Here is a 20,078-nt window from a genome sequence, read left to right as displayed (position 1 = left end):
AGTTGGTGAAGGCAATGGTAGTGGGCTAATAGGTGGTAGTGAAAAAGAAAGTTGTGGTTAGTGTGGGGGAGAAGTATGCGTAGGTATTGGCTTCTCCTTTTGTTTAAAAATCTTTGCTGGTGGTGGAGCAGTATCGAGATGTTCCTGAAAAGCCAGCTTTCTTCTAGTCTGTGGAGGAGGTGCAGTAATGATCCTCCCAGTCTCTTTATGGATATTGATCCTTGATTGTCTTTCATCCATGATTTCTAAAATTGGTTGAATGTCAGTGTCCTCTGAAATGTATTCTAATTGTTTCGATGATTTTGAGGACTGTTCATCAAATGGTTTTGAACTCTGTTTTAGGTGCTTCGAAAGTCCTTGTTCTTCTGAAAAGGAGGCTTTTTTGGCTCCAAAGATGGCGATTTTTTCGGGTCTGAAAATACAGCCGGTTGTTTTGGCTCCGAGGCAGGACGTCGAGGCTTCGACTCCGAAGAGTGTGGATGCCAACTCGGTTCAGAGACTGAGCTTTTAGTGGACTTGCTCTACTCCGGTATTCAAGTAGGTGTGGCCTTTTTCGGCGCCGAACCCGAAGGTTGGTCGCCGAGTATTGCCTTGTGGGTCGAACCATGGCTCTCTGGCAGTGGTGCACCCAAGGCCTTCAATGATCTTTTAGGAATGGGCGTAGGGGTAGTCGTACTCACGTGCTGACCGGCAGTGATGAGTCTATCTTCCTCCGAGTCTTGTTTGGATGGAAACTGCAGTCTGCGCCTGTTCTTCCTCCAGGGTGTCGATATACTCACTACTCTTCGACGCAATTTGCAGTCTCCTGGCTCTCCGGTCACGTAGGGTCTTCTTGGATGGGAACGATTGACAGGCTTCACAATCCTCTTCTCTGTGATCAGGAGAGAGGCACAGATTACATACGAGGTGTTGGTCTGTGTATGGAAATTTTGCGTGACATCGGGGACAGAATCGAAATGGAGTCCGATCCATCAGGCTTCGACGTGGTAGGCCCGAACAGGCTTGAGTTGGGTTCTAGCGCCCAGAAGGACGAAATATGGTTTTCAACTGTACTATCGGTTCGACTATAGGTGGAAACACGAACTAAACAATACCGATGGTCAAAGAAAATTATCTAAAGTTCCCGAATCGAAATCTCTGAGCGAGAGGAAACACGTTCAAACGCGACAGCAGAAAGGATACAATCTAACAATGAAGTTGATGCCCATGCGCAGAATGACAGAGTAAGAGTCACTCGATCCCGTGACCCCGAAAAGACTTCTTTGAAGAAACAAAACTTGTAACACTCCGAGCCCAACACTAGATGGGGGAAGCAATGCATAGCAAGTGAATCTGCAGCTACACATGCCATCGAATATATATTTACACCAACGGCAGTTAGAAGGAAAAAGAGGAGGGAGGGAGAGTGTGGATACTGGCGTTAGTGGTGGGATGTTGTCAGATTAAAAAGTGAACCCTCAGAGCTGTTCTAAAGGTGGGAAAGGAAGAGGTACATCTAATGCTGGCTGCAAGCAGATTCAAGGAGTGTGATCCTAAGCAGATAAAAGGAGGGGGTATGTGATGCTGTGCAGAGAAGTAGAGGAGTAAGTAAGATTAAGATGTGCAAAGTGAAGAACGGGTGGAGGACTATATTAATTAACTATCTGAGATGGGTAATAAGAGAGATACCCCCCCCCCCCTTTTAGCTACAAAAGCAATAATCAGAAGCTTTTGTTCACAGCCAGGAAATATGATGACAATGGTAGGAGGATGAGGCGTGACTAGAGAGACTACGCTAGGTACTGGTGAATACTATTAGATCACTTTCTATTGATGAGAAATAGTAAGAAGGGAAACCCCACCAGAAGGCTGCTACAAAAATCTAACTTTCTCAGAATAGGTCCAGATCTGAGCGATTTAATTTTTCGAATGTTTAGTATTAGGTATCTGGCAGCAGTTGCTACTGTAGTGGGACAAAAATCCAAGGCCACTGAATTTACCCCACGGTGTGTGGCGAATAGTGCTAGGGTGAGGTCGTAAGAGGGAAACTATACAGAACAATGGTTCTTAATCTTCTGACTTCTGTAGACCCACCAATGAATTGTTACGGTAATCTGTGGACGCTCCACCCTCCCCCCCACCCAGCTGGTATTGGAAGTTGTGAAACCCTACCCAAAGCAATTTCTATGATTTGAACCTTTAAAAATATACAAACATATAAAAACAAGACTATACCATACAAATGCTCAAGTATTTAAATATTTAGTTTAACCCAAATATAGGAAACAAATGTCAATTTTGCATGCTTACCTGTATACGTAAGTAATTTTAATATTATTTAATTCTGTAAAACAGTGACGGCCCTCCTGGCTGGGCCTCTTGGAACGCCAGGGGTCCTCAGACCAAAGTTGAGAACCACTGATTTAGAGATCATAAGATTAGTGGGTGCTATATCACTGGAAAAGTAAATGAATATGATCTTAGAGGATTTGGCAAAAAAGAGCAAATGTGATCAGCTGTGAGAGTGTTAGAACCTTTCAAATGAAGAGAAGGGTTGAAGGTTAGAAAGAAGAAGTCTGCATGTGTATTGTTAGAATAAAAATGTAAAGGAGTAACCAATAGAAAGTCATTTAAATTGAGCAAAGTAGTGGGCCCAGGACTTAGGCCAGATGTAGGAAAATCCAATTTTGCGACTTGCAAATTGCGAGTCTGACCGACTCACAATTTGCAAGTCGCAAAATTGGATGCAGAATGGTGTCCCAGACACCTTCTGCGACTCGCTATGGGGTCGCAAAGACCCACCTCATCAATATTCATGAGGTGGGTCGCATTTTGCGACCCCATAGCGAGTCCCTGCACTCACAGGGATGGTGGCCTGCTGTAGTCAGCAGACCTCCATGTCTGTGACTGCTTTATAAATAAACAGTTATTTTTTTCTTCATTTTGCAGCCCGTTTTCCTTAAAGGAAAACGAGTTGCAAAATGAAAAGTAAACCGAAACCATGTGGTTTCGTTTTTTTCAGAGTAGGCAGTGGTCCATAGGACCACTGCCTGCTCTGAAAAAAATGTTTTTTCGACATTCACAAAGGGGAAGGGGTCCCATGGGGACCCGTTCCCTTTCGCGAATGAGTTACCACCAGCATTCGCGGTCACAAAGCAACTCTGAATTGCGATGCGGTCGCAAATAGGAAGGGAACACCCCTTCCTATTTGCGGGTCGCATTCCCAAATTGCGAGTCGGTACCGACTCGCAATTTGGGAATGAGCATCGCGTTGTGCCGTTTGCATCCCGCAAACTGCGATTTTTGCAGTTTGCGACATGCAAACGGCTTACTACATCTGGCCCTAAGTCTTGAGGAACTTCACTGGCAGAGGGCCTGGTGATGATCACCAAGAGTCCGAAAACGACTGACAGAGATAGGGGGAGAGCCAGCGTAGTATTAGTTATATAATGCCAGAGTAGTGAACTCTGAGAGGAGTGTTGCATGGCTGATAATATCCAAAGCTGTACAGGTGGAAGTGTATTAGTGTGGATGAAGGTGTACTGAGGAACAGACATGACGAAGCAAGTGATGGGACAGTGAGGAGTTTGTGTAAAACGTAGAGTTCAAAAACAAGATAGAAAGGGGTTGATTAGGTTGTGAGTGTTGAGTAAAGTAGTGATGCAGCAGAAGACGTGTTCTAGGATTTTAGAAACAAGAAAAGTTATGAGCCATGTCCATAACGTTATTTGAGTTTGAATTTGAGTTTATGAATTTGTAAAGGGCATAGCTACCCTAGGGCGTCCCAGCACTGAGATACGTGAAGGCTTCCGAGAAGAACAAAAGAGAAGAAAAAAGGAGAATTAAGGCAAAGAATTGACAGCAAAAATAATTGTTTTTAAATTCTTCCAAAATAAGCACTCGGAAGATTCGTGTCATAGCTCTAAAGGAAGGGAGTTCCATAGCCGAGCAGCTTTCACAGTGAAGGAATTACCTCCCCAGGATCTCTTAAATCGTGCTATATGGACTTGCCGGGAGGTAGATGAACGCAGAAGTCTGGCAGGGGCATAGATGGAGAGACGATGTCTAAGATTTGGCGAGGCTCATCTCCATTTTGTTTTCATTGAATAAATGCTGGGACAGATCCCAGATGAGAAGAGTATAAAGAAAGTTTGTCGAAGATACACTGAGTTGAAAAGTGTTCTCACAGTTTCACTGAATTGACAGAAGGAAATCAGGCGAGACAGAAGTCTAAGGTCATAATAATTAATGTTTGACCAGTAGGATTTTTCTGAAAGAACACTCCTTTTGAAAATGAGACTAGCAAATGGTAACCTTCTCTTGAAAAAAGATTAATTGTACTAAATGCTTGCAATCTACAAGAAAAAGAGCAAGTTAAAAGAATTATGAGGATAAAGACATATTGAAACATCTGAGTTGTTCAACTGCAGTTGAGTGAGCAAGCATACACCATGAAGTTGTGGCCCTTAAAAACAAAAGATTAAGAAGAAAGTGTCCGTAGAGAATAGAGTGCAGTCGGATAATGTGATTGAGTTCTTTCCCCAAAGGGTGGTGAATATTTGGAGCCAGCACCATCTAACTATGCATTAATTAAATTAAGTGTTAGGGAGACGATGGAACATGGAAAAACGAAATGGATCTAGGTATTCTTTTGTCAGCTGTAGCTCTGTAACCATTTAAAAACATTTACTATAGTAAAAACCCAATATGTGAATATATGTAAAGAGACATACGTGTCAACGATGTATTTGATGTTGCTGTGCAAATTACGGTCATCTCGATCTTTGTATGGCTCAATGTGGAAAGCGATCTAGAAATAAAAGTAAAAATTAATTTTAGCCATTACTTTGAATATCTTGAATAACACTTTCTCAACGTTAACACCAGGAGAAGCTGTGACAATTAGATTATGTTTACATGGGAGCTCATAATGCAGAACTCAATTGCCCAACTTGAACACAAGTTTAGTGAAAAAAACATCCACGAACAAATATCAGCTGTTCCGCTGAATGAACCAATCACCGGGGAAACTGGTAATGTGGAGCACAGGGAAATAATATATTTAAACTTTAAAAAGGAGGATTAGTGAAACTGGTACTAATGTGTTAATTACATCTTAACTAAAAAGTTATGCCTGCAGCTATTTCACAGAAAGGCTTACTTTGGCCTTGAGAATTTTTGTGTGTCTTACCTCGGTTTGCATACGTAGCCATGTAGCCTGCAGCATGTGTCCCCCTTATCAGTCAGATAGGGTATAAATGTTTAATGTCTCTTTGAACATACCTACCTGGTAAATAATGTCAGAGTTTTTGAGTAAATAAAGAAATGGCTGATTACTAGGAAGCACAAATCGATTGTTGGCTGCCCCACTTGTTCCCCAGAAAACATAGACAACACTCAACTGAACCGCGTTACACATAACTTTCAACTTTTTCGCATATATAATTATGACTACGATATTTAAATGTATGTTTTTAATTTTACTTAAGGCGTTTTAGAAGATACACACCAAGACTCAAGGGCAATGATTAATCTGCAAACAGTCAGAGCGGAAATACACTATCATGGGGATTAAAACGTGTAGTGCATAAACCTTTAAAGAATTTCACATATTAGCGCTCACTTCTTTCTGACATCTCCCTAGAACACTTCAAAAAGTCCATGCTACACAAAGTATGTAAAAGACCAACCTCTGATCATTCCTCCACAAAACTATTGTCCCATTTCTCAAATGACTTTCTTCACTGAAATGATTAAATGCCTAAGACTCAAGTGATTCGACCCGTCCTCGGATATTTTTTGTAATGTCGGAGAACCTAAATTCCGCTAACCTTGTTCAACTTCCAAACAGTTTCATACCTCTCCCTCATCCAAGTTTCTCACAAACATCATTAGTTATCACCTGTTGAAACAGTCCTAAACTGACCTACATTGCACTTGCTGAAGCAGATATGTTAATTATTAAAATTATTAATGAGTGTTTATGCATTTTAAAGAATAATAATAAATTGTGGAGAAAATTAATGTAGAGAAATAATGTACACGCTTGAAAATGTGCTCACAGAGAGTGGCTACCAAAATTCACGAATTATCCTACAAATGACTAAAAATATGTGAAAAGTTGAAAATGCGTAAGAATAATGTAGTAATATTTCATACGGAGCTATATAACGTATGTTTTACATTATATTGTAGAGCTAACTTAGCCGAAGTTGTGGCCTAGCTTTGCCAGTCCTCATGCAGAAGCTGAATAATCTTGCACTGTAGAGAAACTAACGTGCTGAACTGACCCTGAACTACTTGTGTTAATAAAGTCTGCTTAGCTAGAATTTTCTGCAATGAATCAAATGGACAGGAGATGAGGAACTAGAGTTTGTATCCAATTCAGTGTAAAGCAGACTAGATGTACTTTTCCAGGACTCAATACAATAGATATACTGACTGGAGAAGAAGATGCAACATTTTCGATACCTGATGAACCAGATGATGAGGACATTGTACAGTGAACCAATTGACACCCTGAGAATGGCGTAATATTAGAATTCATAGATTTGTAAAATACAAATTATTGGGTAAGGGAATAACTGGTGATCAATTGACCAATTAGGAAATAGGGGATGGACTGGGTGACTTTGATATAATGTCGTGACAAAGGGAGAAAATTTCAGATGCAGATGCTAGAGAGAGAACCGATGGAGAGAATAGATGTTGGAGGCTAGGCGTGGACGTTCGAAGAGATCCGAGATTCTGTCACTGGGCGCAAGCTCTTGAGAGCCTGAAGCGTTGCTGATCGATTGATGACCTGAACACGAAGACTGACTTTGTGGCAGATCCATACCGTGGATAGGTAGCTATGACAATGTGACGGATTAACTATTGTGCCTTTTCTTTCTATGTACCAACTGCGCTTTGTTATAGTTTCTGTCTTATCTAGAGGTTTTTCCAAATTCCATGTTCTAAACTGTTTTTGCATGAAGTCCCTCATGCCAATGTTAATCTGTGTTAGGTAGGGTTCTGATTCTGAGACGTTGACATATACAGTGACAAATGATTGATGGACTGATTTGCTGAACTCTGCTACTCGTGTTAAGATATTTATCATTCTTGGCTTATGTTGAGGCATTAGAACATTCTCAAGTTCTGATTAGGTTATGTTATTGGTGGTCACTAATGAATTAATCTTGAATGGATTGAATAAAGTTTGGATTAACCTAATGACTTGGTATTGTAACTAACAGGGAAATAAAATTGATAAAACGTATAATTGAGTTGTGGTTATTCAGGAAATGTTGATGTCATTCACTGATGATTCATGTTTTCCCTAATGGTTATCGATTTGGATATTGATTGTCATCGATTACTACATGGCCAGGATACTCAATGCGAATCAAAAGGTTCATCGACCTATACGCGTCCCCTTGTAAGTTTACTTACTAAGGAACGGGCGAAAAAGCACACTGTTCTACTGTCTGATGTTTGGGCCTGGAAAACCCTTTTGGAATACAATTATTTGGACCTCACTGTGTTCATGTTAGGGTGACCACCTGGCATTGAGGCAAATTCTGGACAGGACTGTAAAAAATTCAGGACAAAGGATCAAAATTCAGGACAAAAATTCAAGAACAAACGTCAGTTTTACAGACACACCCACAAGAGGCCATACCCCATTCCATTACATCAGTGCCTTTTTTTCACTTCTTTTTTTTATTTTTATTTTTAACATAGCACTATTTATTCACTGTGGTCTTTTTGTGATTGCCTCCTGGTATGCCACATTCAGGTGTCACATTAGGTCCTTGTTCAGTAGTAAATTAATGCCCTTCAGCACTGTGTCAAGGTCATCATGCCTACCCAAATCTACCAAATCTTTCTTAAAGAGAAAGTAATTTAAAAAAAATTATTATGTTTCTAAACATTTTAAAATGCCTGGCAAACAGTTTGGGAAACATTACGGTAATTAACCTTAGGCTAGTTTAAACAAATTGAACAAAAACATCTGGCTCACCCAACCGCCCATGTACTTTCAACCTAAAAACATGTAATGAGGCAGGGCAGATGGTATGGGTGACAGCCTCACACATAATGTCAGGATGTGAGGTACCCACAACTTGTCTTTAGTCTCACAGCACTAGAGTGTATGTCCTGGACTCTACATTTATCTCAGAACTGGGAGCCAGGCTACTAATCAAAGATGATAAAAGAGGAGGATGAACTTGAGATCAACTGGGAGGTTGTTGCTAAGAACCAAATAAATAAGAATGAGAACAACAAGGTGGGACAATTGCTAAAAATCAGACAAGATAGGTGCACCAAGACTATCGGAAGGTATCGAGTACCTGGGGAGTTGTCTCTGCAGACCGAAGAGAAACAGAAGAGGCAGCAGCACCCACCCACCTTGGCAAACTCTTCTGGTGCAATGGTCCGCTGTTCGTGCTTGTGAAGGGTGAGCAGGGGCAAGACCCATTGCAAGGTTGGGCAAGGCAATTGCCCGCTTTGTCCATGGTTTTGAAATTGAGCAAAAGCCAAACTAGTGATCTGGGTTATCTGTAAGTGTCAAATACACATAAAATCTTCAAAATATTTGGGATGTAAATTGCACAAACAAAATGTAAACATTTTAAAATGTAATTAAAAAGAAAAATGTAATTTCTTTAACATATGGCACTGTTTTACCCTTTATATACAATTAGACCTCAGATTGAGCTAGGAACTAGTTAACTTTCGAAACCTTGTGATTAATATCTACCATTCTCCCACTGATTTGCAGGATGGAAATCTCGGAACAGCGTCATCGTCCCTCCGAGCCCAGTTTGCTTTTTGGTCTTCTCTTCTGCTTTCTGTAGTGGGCCAAATGGCACTAGTGAAGATGGTATGAAACCATGATGATAGTATTATTTTGCAATCCTTCTCCTGCTCGTCCTGCTTTCCTTCTTCAGACATGCCACACATCTGATTTGGTCGCTGGGGCACCGTTAGGTAGCTCTTTCTACTGTAAAGCTACCCGTGACTGCAAGTGGATTAGGCCTTCTGGACTCAGAACGCTATTATTCAGCTGCACAGGTCGAAAGGGTGGCTCACTGGCTTTCTGCCCAACCCCCTGCATGAGATGGGGATTATCCATAAAGACTTAAGGAGGGCTTACTGCACTGCTCATTGTTTCCTATTGACCATTCTACAGATCACCATCTGAGGTTATCACAGACAGCTTTCTCTTGCCTTGCTAGAAGCTGTAACCTCACTGACATGAAGAAATCATGTGCTACTGCACTACCTTTGCTAAGCCTTCCCACTGGCACAGAGCAACTCCATCGGTGGCATGTAGCAGGTGTCTTAAAATTGGGGGATTTGTTGCTTGACGGCGAGCTACTAAATTTCCAAACCCTTGTGGCAGACTACCATCGTCATCCCAGTCAACTCCTTACTTACACCCACCTTTAACAATCATTAAATGCCCTATTTCATGTCTGCCACCTAGCACTAACCCTACATGAGGTGTGCCAGAAGCTCTACACCATAGGGACTGGTAGTAAACTGTCAGAATGGGTGTACAGACGTTTCCTGCAACACTGAAGCCACTCCAGGTCTTCTCGTCATATTACCTGGGTGATTCATGTGACCAAACCTCTGCAAGATACGGCCTGAACTAAAATACTGGACTTTCCCCGCAAAGTATCCCACGGCTGTCACTTTAAGTGCATTCATAGAGCTTTCTTGGGAATGCATTCTGCCCATTGCTTGCCATTGACTTTGTCGTTTGTAACTCACATTTCATTGCTTTCAATTTGCTGGCTTTGTTTTAGGCTACGCAGCTTGAGTCAGTCCCTTCCCTTGCCCAAATCATATTTACATTATCATTCTGAGTGCTCCCTTTCTGTAAACAGGCCTGTAAATCTTGTTCTGATCTCATCACATTTGCTGTGCATTCAATGAACAAGGTAAATGTTGGGCTCTGTCTTCGGTGGGAACTTAGTGTTTACTTTTCTTTCTCTGACTTCAAAGTGAGAGGATTTATGCAACGATCTTGCTGGATACTGAGGTTAAGAAAAAGTTTTTTCTATCACATGACAACATTTAAATAAACTTAAAAATATATCAGAATCAGGAGTACAAATGAAGCCCATTTTTGTTAATTCTGAACTGTGCTGGAAACAAATACCTTTAGATGATTAAAACAAATCATTGCATTATGTGATGCTATTTCCACACATCCTCTGTGCACTGTATAGTTTATTTGAATAACTGTATGTCTGTGCAATGTAATTGTAATTTCAATCGAAAACGTGTTGTCTGTAATGGCAGTGTGTTACCACACCATGCATACTCCATTCCACTCTGCTCTGCACCACCCCACATCACTGCACCCTACTCTGCACCACTCCACTTTACACCACTCCATGCCACTGCACTATGGGACACTGAACTCTTCTCCACTCTGAACCACTCCATTCTATGCCACTAAGCTCTATGCTACTTCACACTACGCCTCTCTACTCTACTCTGTACCACTCTACTCTATGCCAATGCACCTTACGCCTCTCTACACCATTGCGCCCTGCACCTCTGCATACTATACCTCTCCTGTCTCCATTTCTTCCTTTCCAATGAAAAAGGTGCAACTAATTTCTTCTTGGGACTGTACTTTTTAGACAGCCGTACAAGTCTCTGTCCTCCCCTACTATTTGACTTTAAAGAGAGAATAGAGGATTGAATAAGGAGGGCAAGTATTAGCTAGTTGGCCATGGTGGGATTTCATGGTAGACAGAAGTGCGGTAAATTAAAACAAGTTTTCACCAAGTTTGTTTCAGTGCCTGGGGCTGTATTGCAGAAAGTGCTCAACGGGTGCAATGGGCATGTGAGCTCCCTTTGTGCACCCCAGGGGTGCTGTGGTATTACAGAAGGAGCTGCAGAAGCTTTGCGACCCCTTCTGTAATACTGATAGCGCTGCCGCACACGTAGGACTTCCCATCAATTGCACAGGGGTGTGTCCCCATTCAAAGGAGGGAATGATTTTGCCTCTGTGCCCGTGCCATACTATATATGCGGGCGCAAAGGCAAAGGACCTGTCAGGAGGCTAACTAAAAGTTCACCACAAAAAGGTGTTGCACTGTCAGTGGCCCTCCACTTAGGGCAGCACACACGTGCTCCCACTCCACCCAAGACATTGACTTGCTGGTGAGTGTAATCACTCGCCTGAAAGGGGATCTCTAATCCATTTTAGAACTGCAGGTGGGTGCTGCCTGCACTGTAAAACACAGAGCGGCTTAGAAGCAGCTGCTACCTATTTCACTTGAAGGCGCTGCCCCCTGGGCAGCATGTTGGCGGTTGACCAGAGGGCAGTGCATTCAACATAATAGGGTGCACTATCCCAGTCTGCGCACATCTTTGAAGGCGTGCAGTGGCACAAACAGTAAAGGTGCACCTTTATCATAAGAAGGCCCCAGGTGCCTTAACATCAAAGGCATTTCCACAAGTACTTTTATATGACCACTCATGGGCGATCATCCCAAATGTTCCCTTTTTCCATTAACCACAAACCACAAGTCATAGCATTTATTATAAAAAGGCAACCAGAAGAAAAGCTTTACATGGGTGGACAAAAAGACCACATGCAATCATGGATATGTTTGTTCTTATATGGTTACTCATAGTCCACAGAGAATAAGGGCCAGCTGAACTAACATTATGAACAGCGATTTTCGAATTGCGATTGTCTCTGAATCACAATTAGGAAACTGCTATTTCTAACTGAGGTACCTTAATCACTCATCACAACATCAAAAACCGCTGTCACAATACATACACTGATTAATCTCACCTCACACCTGCAATCAAATACACTTACCTCTACCCTCCACTTTTATAAATGTGGAGTGACACCTCCTGCTATACCCTAACCTACTGTTCCCACTTGATTTGAAAGTACCATACAATGTATTGTTTCTTTTAATTTGTTATTTAATTTTCCAATTGTATAAAATTCCAATAAAATACTCTTGAAATAAAAATAAAAAAATGAATGCAGCCTGTTTTACTTAAATGAAAAAAAGATGTGTTTAAAAAAAGAAAATTAAATATTTAAGTTTCGTTCTTTTTAAGACTACACAGTGGTTCGTGGGACCACTACCTGCACCTGTAAGCTTTGTTTTACATTCTCAAAGAGGAAGAGGCCACACTTCCTGGGAAGTGTGGCAAACAACAATCCCAGGAAGCAACCTTCTTCAAAATTCCAAGATGGCAAAAATTCAGTCTTAGAGTTTAGATCCGGCTGAGTCCACCCACTTGTGTGGCTAAGTTTCCCTTAACACACCCGTTTCCAACCCCTTTCTAATCATGGGGTTCCTAGCTGTCTGCGGCTGCAGGAAATGGGGGAGGTCCAGTTTCTGTCCCAGGTGGCTCTCCCTCCTTTGAAGACCAGTTTGACTACTCTTCACCCATCCTGTTCTGCCATCTGCTGTAGCAGGTACTTCACACCTCATCAAAGCAGCCTTCTGGCTAAGGCTGCCAGAGGCTGACCAATCAGGAAAGGGCACTACAGGGCTTAATTTGGTAGCTTTCAGAAGGAGTTGTAAAACTCCTTTCCTGTGCTAGTTATATTACATACAACATTGACAAGTTGTTGGATTTTTTATAAGATTTAATTTGGTACCAAACCTGCTATATTTAGCTCATCCCGATGGAATATAAGACTATTATTTTAAAATAAAGTCTCTTCATGTTCTCCAATGGGGCCCACTGACTACAATCAGGAAAAGCAAATTTCGCTCTTTCTCCCTCACCAGGGCTTATAAAAAATATTTTATAAAGCCTTGCTTATTTTTACACTGCACCCGACCCGGGAGGCACCTAGGGTAAACCTTGAGGGTGACATGCAAAATAGGGTAGTTTGAGACTTTGGAAGTACTTTAATTCCTAAGTAGAATTTGGGATTAATTTTAACTTAAAAACAGCCAGCAAGGCAGGCCTGCCTTTACAATGACACTGGACACTACAGCACTGCACCTATGGGAGCACTATATATACTGGGTCCCTAAACCTACATGCCCCACCATATACTAGGGACTTATAGGTAGGTTGTCAGAGCCAATAATAATTATGCCTGATTTGCACATACCGTTTTACACAAAGCACTGGACCTGGGACTGGTTAGCAGTGCCCAGGGAACCGTCAGTGTCAGAAAACACCAGTATCAGCTAAAATGGGGGCAGAAAGTGAGGCGGCCTCTGCAATCAGCCCAGTTTTCCCACACTGTCATATTACAAAATAAGATGCGATCCATTTTCCACTCTGGATATTCCTTCTACCCACTGGTTGCTTCCTGGAACCTTTAAGCACTCCTTCAGGCAGAGAGCTGGAGGAATTCTGACTGTTCTCACCTGCACTCTGTTGAGGCCTGCTCAGAACTGTTCTGAATTCCGATCACCTTGTGTGGCTGTGAGCTGGGAGGAGGGATTTAAGCCTGGGTTCTGCTTTCAGAACTGCTGCTTCAACTGCTCTTGCTGGATGCTCCTGCTTTCTTCTCCAGCTCCCTCCACTCTTGAATCCTTGAAATCTTGAGAGGAGTTCTTGATTCTCTCTACTGCATTTTTGCAGTGTACTGTTTTCATGTGGCTGCCCTAAGCATTGTGTTATGTGTTTTCCTTATTTCAGAGTCTCACCTTCCTTTCTATACTGATTTATCTATTTCCCTGTTTGTCTCCATGGGCTTCTGACCATGTGTTCCTTGTGTTAGCAGAGTTTCCCTTTATTTCCTTGTTCTGGATCTCTGTCCTGTTCTTGTTCTAAATGTGTGTGTTTGTGTCATGTACCAGTGAGGCATTTCTTGTTCTGGTGCCTTTTGGGTACAGCCTCAAGTTCCTTGCTTTGAATCCTAGATCCAGTTTCCCCTTATCAACAAGGCATTCTTATTCTATTGCCTATTGGGTACAGCCTGCCCTTCATTCCTGTATTCCTGTTCTTTATTTCTGAAGCCCTGTTGATAATTCTGTGTCCTGTTTAACTCCTTGTCCGATTGCCTTCTTATCTGTCCTGCATTCTGGTTATTCGTCCACTCTGGTTTCCTGTTGCATTCTAAATTCGGTCATCTGTCTGCTGCACTCCCTATCCACTTACAGTGTGACCTATGACTTGGTCTCTGTTCCGATCAGGTATGGGAAAGGCTTCTGTGTTGTGCCCAGTTCCTATGGAATCCTACCTGCCTCAGTGCTGTTGTCAGTCTCTGTCCACCATGCACTATGTACAAAGGTACAACAGTCCCTATACAGCCGCCCCCACTATGGCATTGCTGTAAGACTGTTGTTAACAGTAATCTGCTGGTGTCAGTACAAAGGGCTTTCTCTACGCTACCAAGAGACCTCTTCTTCATATATCCGTATACCTCTTCCTTTGATCATACTTTGTTCTTGTCTATCTCCTGTCCTGTGTTGTTTAGTAGCCTCAGTTATACCTTGAGTAGCCTGGCATTAACTTGCCCGGTCTCTTTGCTAAGTGTTACCTCTCAAATAAACTAGCCCTGCCTTTGTTTCTTGACATAATTCACTGCACATAATGGTGGATAACAAATCTGCCATGTTTTGATGGAGTACCTTATCAGACAAATCCTAAGGTCTTTCTAGAAGGGCTTTTATGGGAGTTTAAGAATGTCCACCCCACGATATTTGCCACAGTTTCTAAATACGGTTACTCTCTTATGTTTGAGCCAACACAACATTCTCAAGCACCGCCAACATGCTACTAAGCAGTGTAAAGATGTGGATTTAGCACAGTAAGTGTGCTAATGGTGCGTGAAAGAAAAGTCTTTCTGAGCTTAAGCAGCCGCTATGTAGTGGTGTTCATAAAAGTTTTTCACCTGCCACTCATAATATTAATCAGGACTCAGAGAGACGCAGAGATAGGGGATCCACAAAATTCCTACCAACCAGGGTTCCCAGACTTCTACTGATAAAAACGGTATGCCAATTGTGTGGTTGGGTTTATTACCAGAGACGAGAACAGACTAGGCCAGGGACCATGAAAATATAGCTGACTGTCATGGGCAATAAGGCTGGCCACACAAATAGGATATTGTTTTTAATCAGATGAAGTATGACAATGTTGTTTGATGGTAATGCTGTGGATCCATGCTGATTTCAGAACTTTGCTGCATAGAAATGTGAGGAAACTTTGTGATTTTGAATGGCATTCCTAGTAGAAACCTCAGTGGGATCCATGCAGGTCACACCACCACTTAGTTCCCTGGGATCTAGTTTTCAAAAATACCTGGGTTTTGTGGATTTGCCTGGGTGGCGGTAAAGCTTGAGCCCAAATAACATAGCTACACACATCTCCAAAATGGGTAAATTTCAAGGCAAAATCTAGTTTTTGCCACGCTGCACTTGGGGCCTTTTCACTCGAGGGAACTACAGCCAGCCACACATGTATGTATGTTACATTTAAAATGCATCATTCTCAACAACTTAATTTTACAACACATTTTTACATTGCAAATGTATTTACAATGCCAGCTTTTACTTTGTAAAGATGTGTTGAAAACAAAGAGCCAGATTTTGAGTCTGGCGGAGGGGAAACTCTGTCAAAAACATGTCAGATATCCTGTTCGCCGTATTACAAGTTCCATAGGCTACAATGGAATTGTAATACGGTGGACGGGAGGACCGCCACTTTGTGACTGAGTAGCCCCACCTTCACTAAACTGTAAATCAAGCCCAAAGTTTTGAAATGTATCTACCTTGGAGACGTTTCAAATAAAAATCAAATTAGGTTTTTCTTCATGCATTTAAATGATCCTGCCGAACAACCTGTCATTGCTTTAAGAAAACAAATCATTTAAAAAAGAACTCAAGAACATTAACAGCAACAAACAGAAGTTTATTCAATATTATCATAAAGACCTTGCAGGGCACAACATTCTTTACCATTACATTAGTTAGATAGGTGGTTAGATGTACAGCACCTTTTTAATGTGATCTAATTTAAAACACATTTGCACTGTACACACATTGCACTGTAAATTAATTTTAAATCAAAGAATATTAAAATGTGTTGTTATTCTGAGAGGCTTGAGCTCTGGGCTGAAGATCAATCAATATACACTTCAGCCCAGTTTGGTTTCAGGAAGGGACTGGGAACCACATAGCAAGCATTGAATCTTAAGTTGCCAGCAGGAAAATATGTGAGGGCGAAAGGTGGTACTCTGCATCTCTGTTTCATGGATCTTAGTAGCACATATAACTTGGCCAATCATAATAAGCTTGGGCTCACATGAAGATCATTAGGAGCACTGGAGGAATTAGGTATTTTACTCGCTAGGATGTATCCAGCTCCAACTGCGAGTGTATGCTATGATCCCAAAGCAGAGTGCACTCATTCTTTTGTGAGAAAGAGGGGCTTAAGACAGGGTTGCGTACTGGCATTTTTTCTCCTTTCACTTTATATTATTGGGATGGATGCAGAACTTCAGGCACTTATCTCATATTGCCCTAAGGTGGGGTCTCAGAAGGTCCCTCTCCTACTATATTCAGGTGATCCTGTTTTACTTTCTCAAACAGAAAATGGTTTACAAATGAGTAGGCACCTGGATACCTAGCCTGGCACTTTCCTGTGGCTTCAAGTTCCTGCTTTTCCAGGCTGATCCAGTGACACCGCAGCTGCCTGGGTTTTCCCGTTGGGGTTTTCCTGAGCAAGTTTTTCCACTCACTGTTCTTCCCGCCAAAAGAAGGCCCGCCCACCCCAAGACCTACTAAATGCAGGCTGCTGCGAGACCGCACACCAAACGCACGCAACAGGTGCGTTACTGGCGTGCCGAAGTTGCACCAAGGACAATCGCATCTGTGCCTGGAACGGGCCCAGCACCATGACCCCTGGACCTCCTCCCCCCCCAAAGATACACCATCGCCGGGCTCTACACCCTTGACCCACAAGAAACAATGCCACCGTGCTGACCCACGCTCCACATCAGGAGTCATTACCTGAACCCACACCCACTTCACCTGCCACAACACACACAACAGCCTAACGACCAGCCCCACCCCGAACACACCACAGACACCACTTGAAGAAAAACACCAACTCGCATGCGCCCTTCTCAATACATGCTCACTATGCAAGCATTCCACGTATTTATGGGACCTCATCGCCACCCTCGCACCCAACATTGTCTTCCTCACCGAGACCTGGCTCAACCCCACATCCGCCCCAGACACTGTCAAAGTGATCCCTGGCGAATATAAAATCATTCACCAGGACCGCACCAACAAGCCTGAGGAGGAACAGCCATCATCCACAAAAAGACCATACAGTGCACCACCAATCTCAACTTCAAGCTCCCCATGGAACATCTCAACTTCAAGCTCCACATGGATGACAAAACAACCATCAGAGGCACCCTTGCATTCCGCCCCCCAGGACCACGCTCCAGCTTCTGCAACACTATCGCAGATTTCATTACACCCCTAGCCTTAGACTCCAAGCACTACATCTTCCTTGGTGACATAAATTTCTACATCAATGACCCCAGCAACAACGCTGCACACCTTCGACATTATGAGCAGCCTCGGATTGACCCAGATTATCCACCACCCGACACACACCGCAGAACACACGCTGGACCCCATTTTCACCTCTAGCAACTGGCTCAAATACAGCCATGTTACAGAACTCACATGGAACAATCACTATATTGTCCACTTCAGGATCTCCGGCCCCGGCACCTCCACCTGCAATATGACCAGAGGTGGAACAAAATCTCAGAAACCAGTTGGGCAGACTCCCTCAACACCTTCAACCCTGCTACCGCCACCAACCTCAAACAGGGAGTGAAAAACTTCAACACCAGGATCACCATAGTTCTCATCAAGAACAACAATCACTGGAAATCCTCCAAAAAGGCCTGCTGGTACACCCAAGAACTCGGAACAGCGAAACAAGACAACAAACAGCTGAAGAGGAGATAGCGCACCAGCGAGAACACCTCCGACAGAGCAGCCTTCAAGATCTCCCTCAACCTGTACCACGGCCTGCTGAGGGCAATAAAGAAGACAGCCCTTGCCACACGCATTGAAACCAATGCCAACAACATCAAAGAACGTTTCAACATTGTTAAGGAATTCTCCAACCCGGCTACTAGGGAAAACATCATCACCCCCTGACAGGAGCTGTGTGACAAGCTTGCCAACTTTTTCCACGCCACTATTGCAACCATAGACAGAAACTTTGCACACCAACCCACACCTACGGACTTCCTCAACAGATATGCCACCACCGTAATTAACACAAACCACATAATGACTACCTGGAACATCCTCTCCACCCAGGACATCACCTACGCCATGAAATCCATCCACTCGGGAGCTCCCACAGACCCATGCCTGCACTACAACTGCAAACTTGGAAACCAAAGGATCAGCCAAGAACTCACCACGTTGTTCAACATCTCTATCAAAGCAGCAACATTTTCCAATGCCTGGAAGCATGCCAAAGTAAGAACATTCATCATAAAACCCTTTGCCGACCCCAGTGAACCCAAAAACTACTGGGCAATCTCCCTGCTCCCATTCCCAGCGAAGGTACTGGAAAAGATCATCAACAAGCAACTCATGACCTGCCTGGAGCAGAACCAACTACTCAATCCCTCCCAATCTGGCTCCCGCAGCAATCACAGCACTGAAACTGCCCTGATCGCAGTCACAGACATCCAAACCCTCCTCGGCCAAGGACAAACAGCTGCTTTGATCCTTCTCGACCTCTCCGCAGCCTTCAACACTGTATCTCACCAGATGCGGATTGAAAGTCTCTACAGCATCGCATACAAAGGAACGTGCTTAGATGGATCACCTCCTTCCTCATCGGAAGAACCCAGAGGATCTACCTCACACCTTTCATCTCTGAATCCAAGGCGATCACCTGCGGTGGCCCCCATGGATCATCCCTCAGCCACACACTCTTCAATGCATAAATGACCACGCTGGCCAACATTGTCAGATCCCATGGTCTCAACAAATTCCAACGCAGACGACACCCAATTCATCCTCTCACTCAGCAACAACCCCTCCACTACCAGAATCAGCTTCCACAGATGCATGGCAAGCGTTGCTGACTGGATGAAGAACAACTCCTCCGCCTGCCTCCTCTCTTTCCGCATGCTGCGTAAGATCGTCAAGTGGCTACCTCTGCACACAAGACGCACCGTGACGCGAGCCCTCATCACCAGCCGACTGAACTACGGCAATGCCCTCTATGTAGGAATTGCCACACACCTCCTACAGAGACTTCAGACCATACAGAACGCCGCAGCCAGAGTCATCCTCAACCTTCCCCAATGAACCCATATCACAGCCCACTTCAGGCAACTCCACTGGCTCCCCGTACAGAAGAGATGCCAATTCAAGCTGCTGACCCACGCATACAAGCCTCTACACAACCAAGGACCCAGGTACATTAATCACTGCCTGAACTTCCACCAACCGTTGAGAAGACTATGGTCTGCCTCCCTTTCACTTGCCCATACTTCCCGCATCTAACGAACCAGAAGTGGAGGAAGCTCCTTCACTCACGTTGATACAAAATCCTGGACAAAGCCTCCCCACACAGCTCCGGACCATCACCTCACTTCCAGAATTCCAAAGGGTGCTCAAGACCTGGCTGTTCGAATAAGTCACTGGATACCCTATCGGGTGATTAGCCGCGCTTTATAAATCCTGATTCATTGACTGAAAAGCTTACTGACACTTTCACTGCTGATATGGAGAACAAAGGCCTAAGGGTTAGTATAAAGAAAAGTTTAGCAATGGTCCGTGGAAAAGGAAGGCATAGGTCGTGTCCACATCATATACATGGAGAGCACATAGCAAGAATTCTGACATTCTCATATTTGGGCATTCAGTTCTTGGATTCAGATATGTCGACTAACCGCCGAAAACATGTTACTACAAACCTAACAAGATGAACAGAAGGAGTCTTCAGATTTGCAGCTTAACTTGCGTCTAAACCGATATGAGAAATGTTGGCCATATACAAAAGCAAGACACCTTCTGAGGCCCTATATGGGGTAAGCCTTTGGGATTTTAGTGTAAATACTATTATTCAAGGGCAAGAAAAATAAGTTC

The 20,078-nt window shown here is 43.2% G+C and overlaps 1 protein-coding gene across 6 annotated transcripts in view; it reads right to left on the bottom strand.

Annotated features, from left to right (window-relative positions):
* MANEA (mannosidase endo-alpha) overlaps positions 1–20,078 on the bottom strand; it is a 177,556-nt gene that overhangs the window by 59,513 nt on the left and 97,965 nt on the right. For all 6 annotated transcript variants that reach the window (XM_069235518.1, XM_069235513.1, XM_069235516.1 and 3 more), the window contains exon 4: positions 4,713–4,789. In XM_069235518.1, coding sequence (XP_069091619.1) covers positions 4,713–4,789 — 77 coding nt within the window. The remainder of the gene's footprint in view (positions 1–4,712; positions 4,790–20,078) is intronic.

This window comes from Pleurodeles waltl, chromosome 5 (assembly GCF_031143425.1).
Source record: "Pleurodeles waltl isolate 20211129_DDA chromosome 5, aPleWal1.hap1.20221129, whole genome shotgun sequence".
NCBI classification, from domain to species: domain Eukaryota; kingdom Metazoa; phylum Chordata; class Amphibia; order Caudata; family Salamandridae; genus Pleurodeles; species Pleurodeles waltl.
The sequence above is the reverse complement of the archived record's forward strand: the minus strand, read 5'-3'. Positions and strand labels throughout refer to the sequence as shown.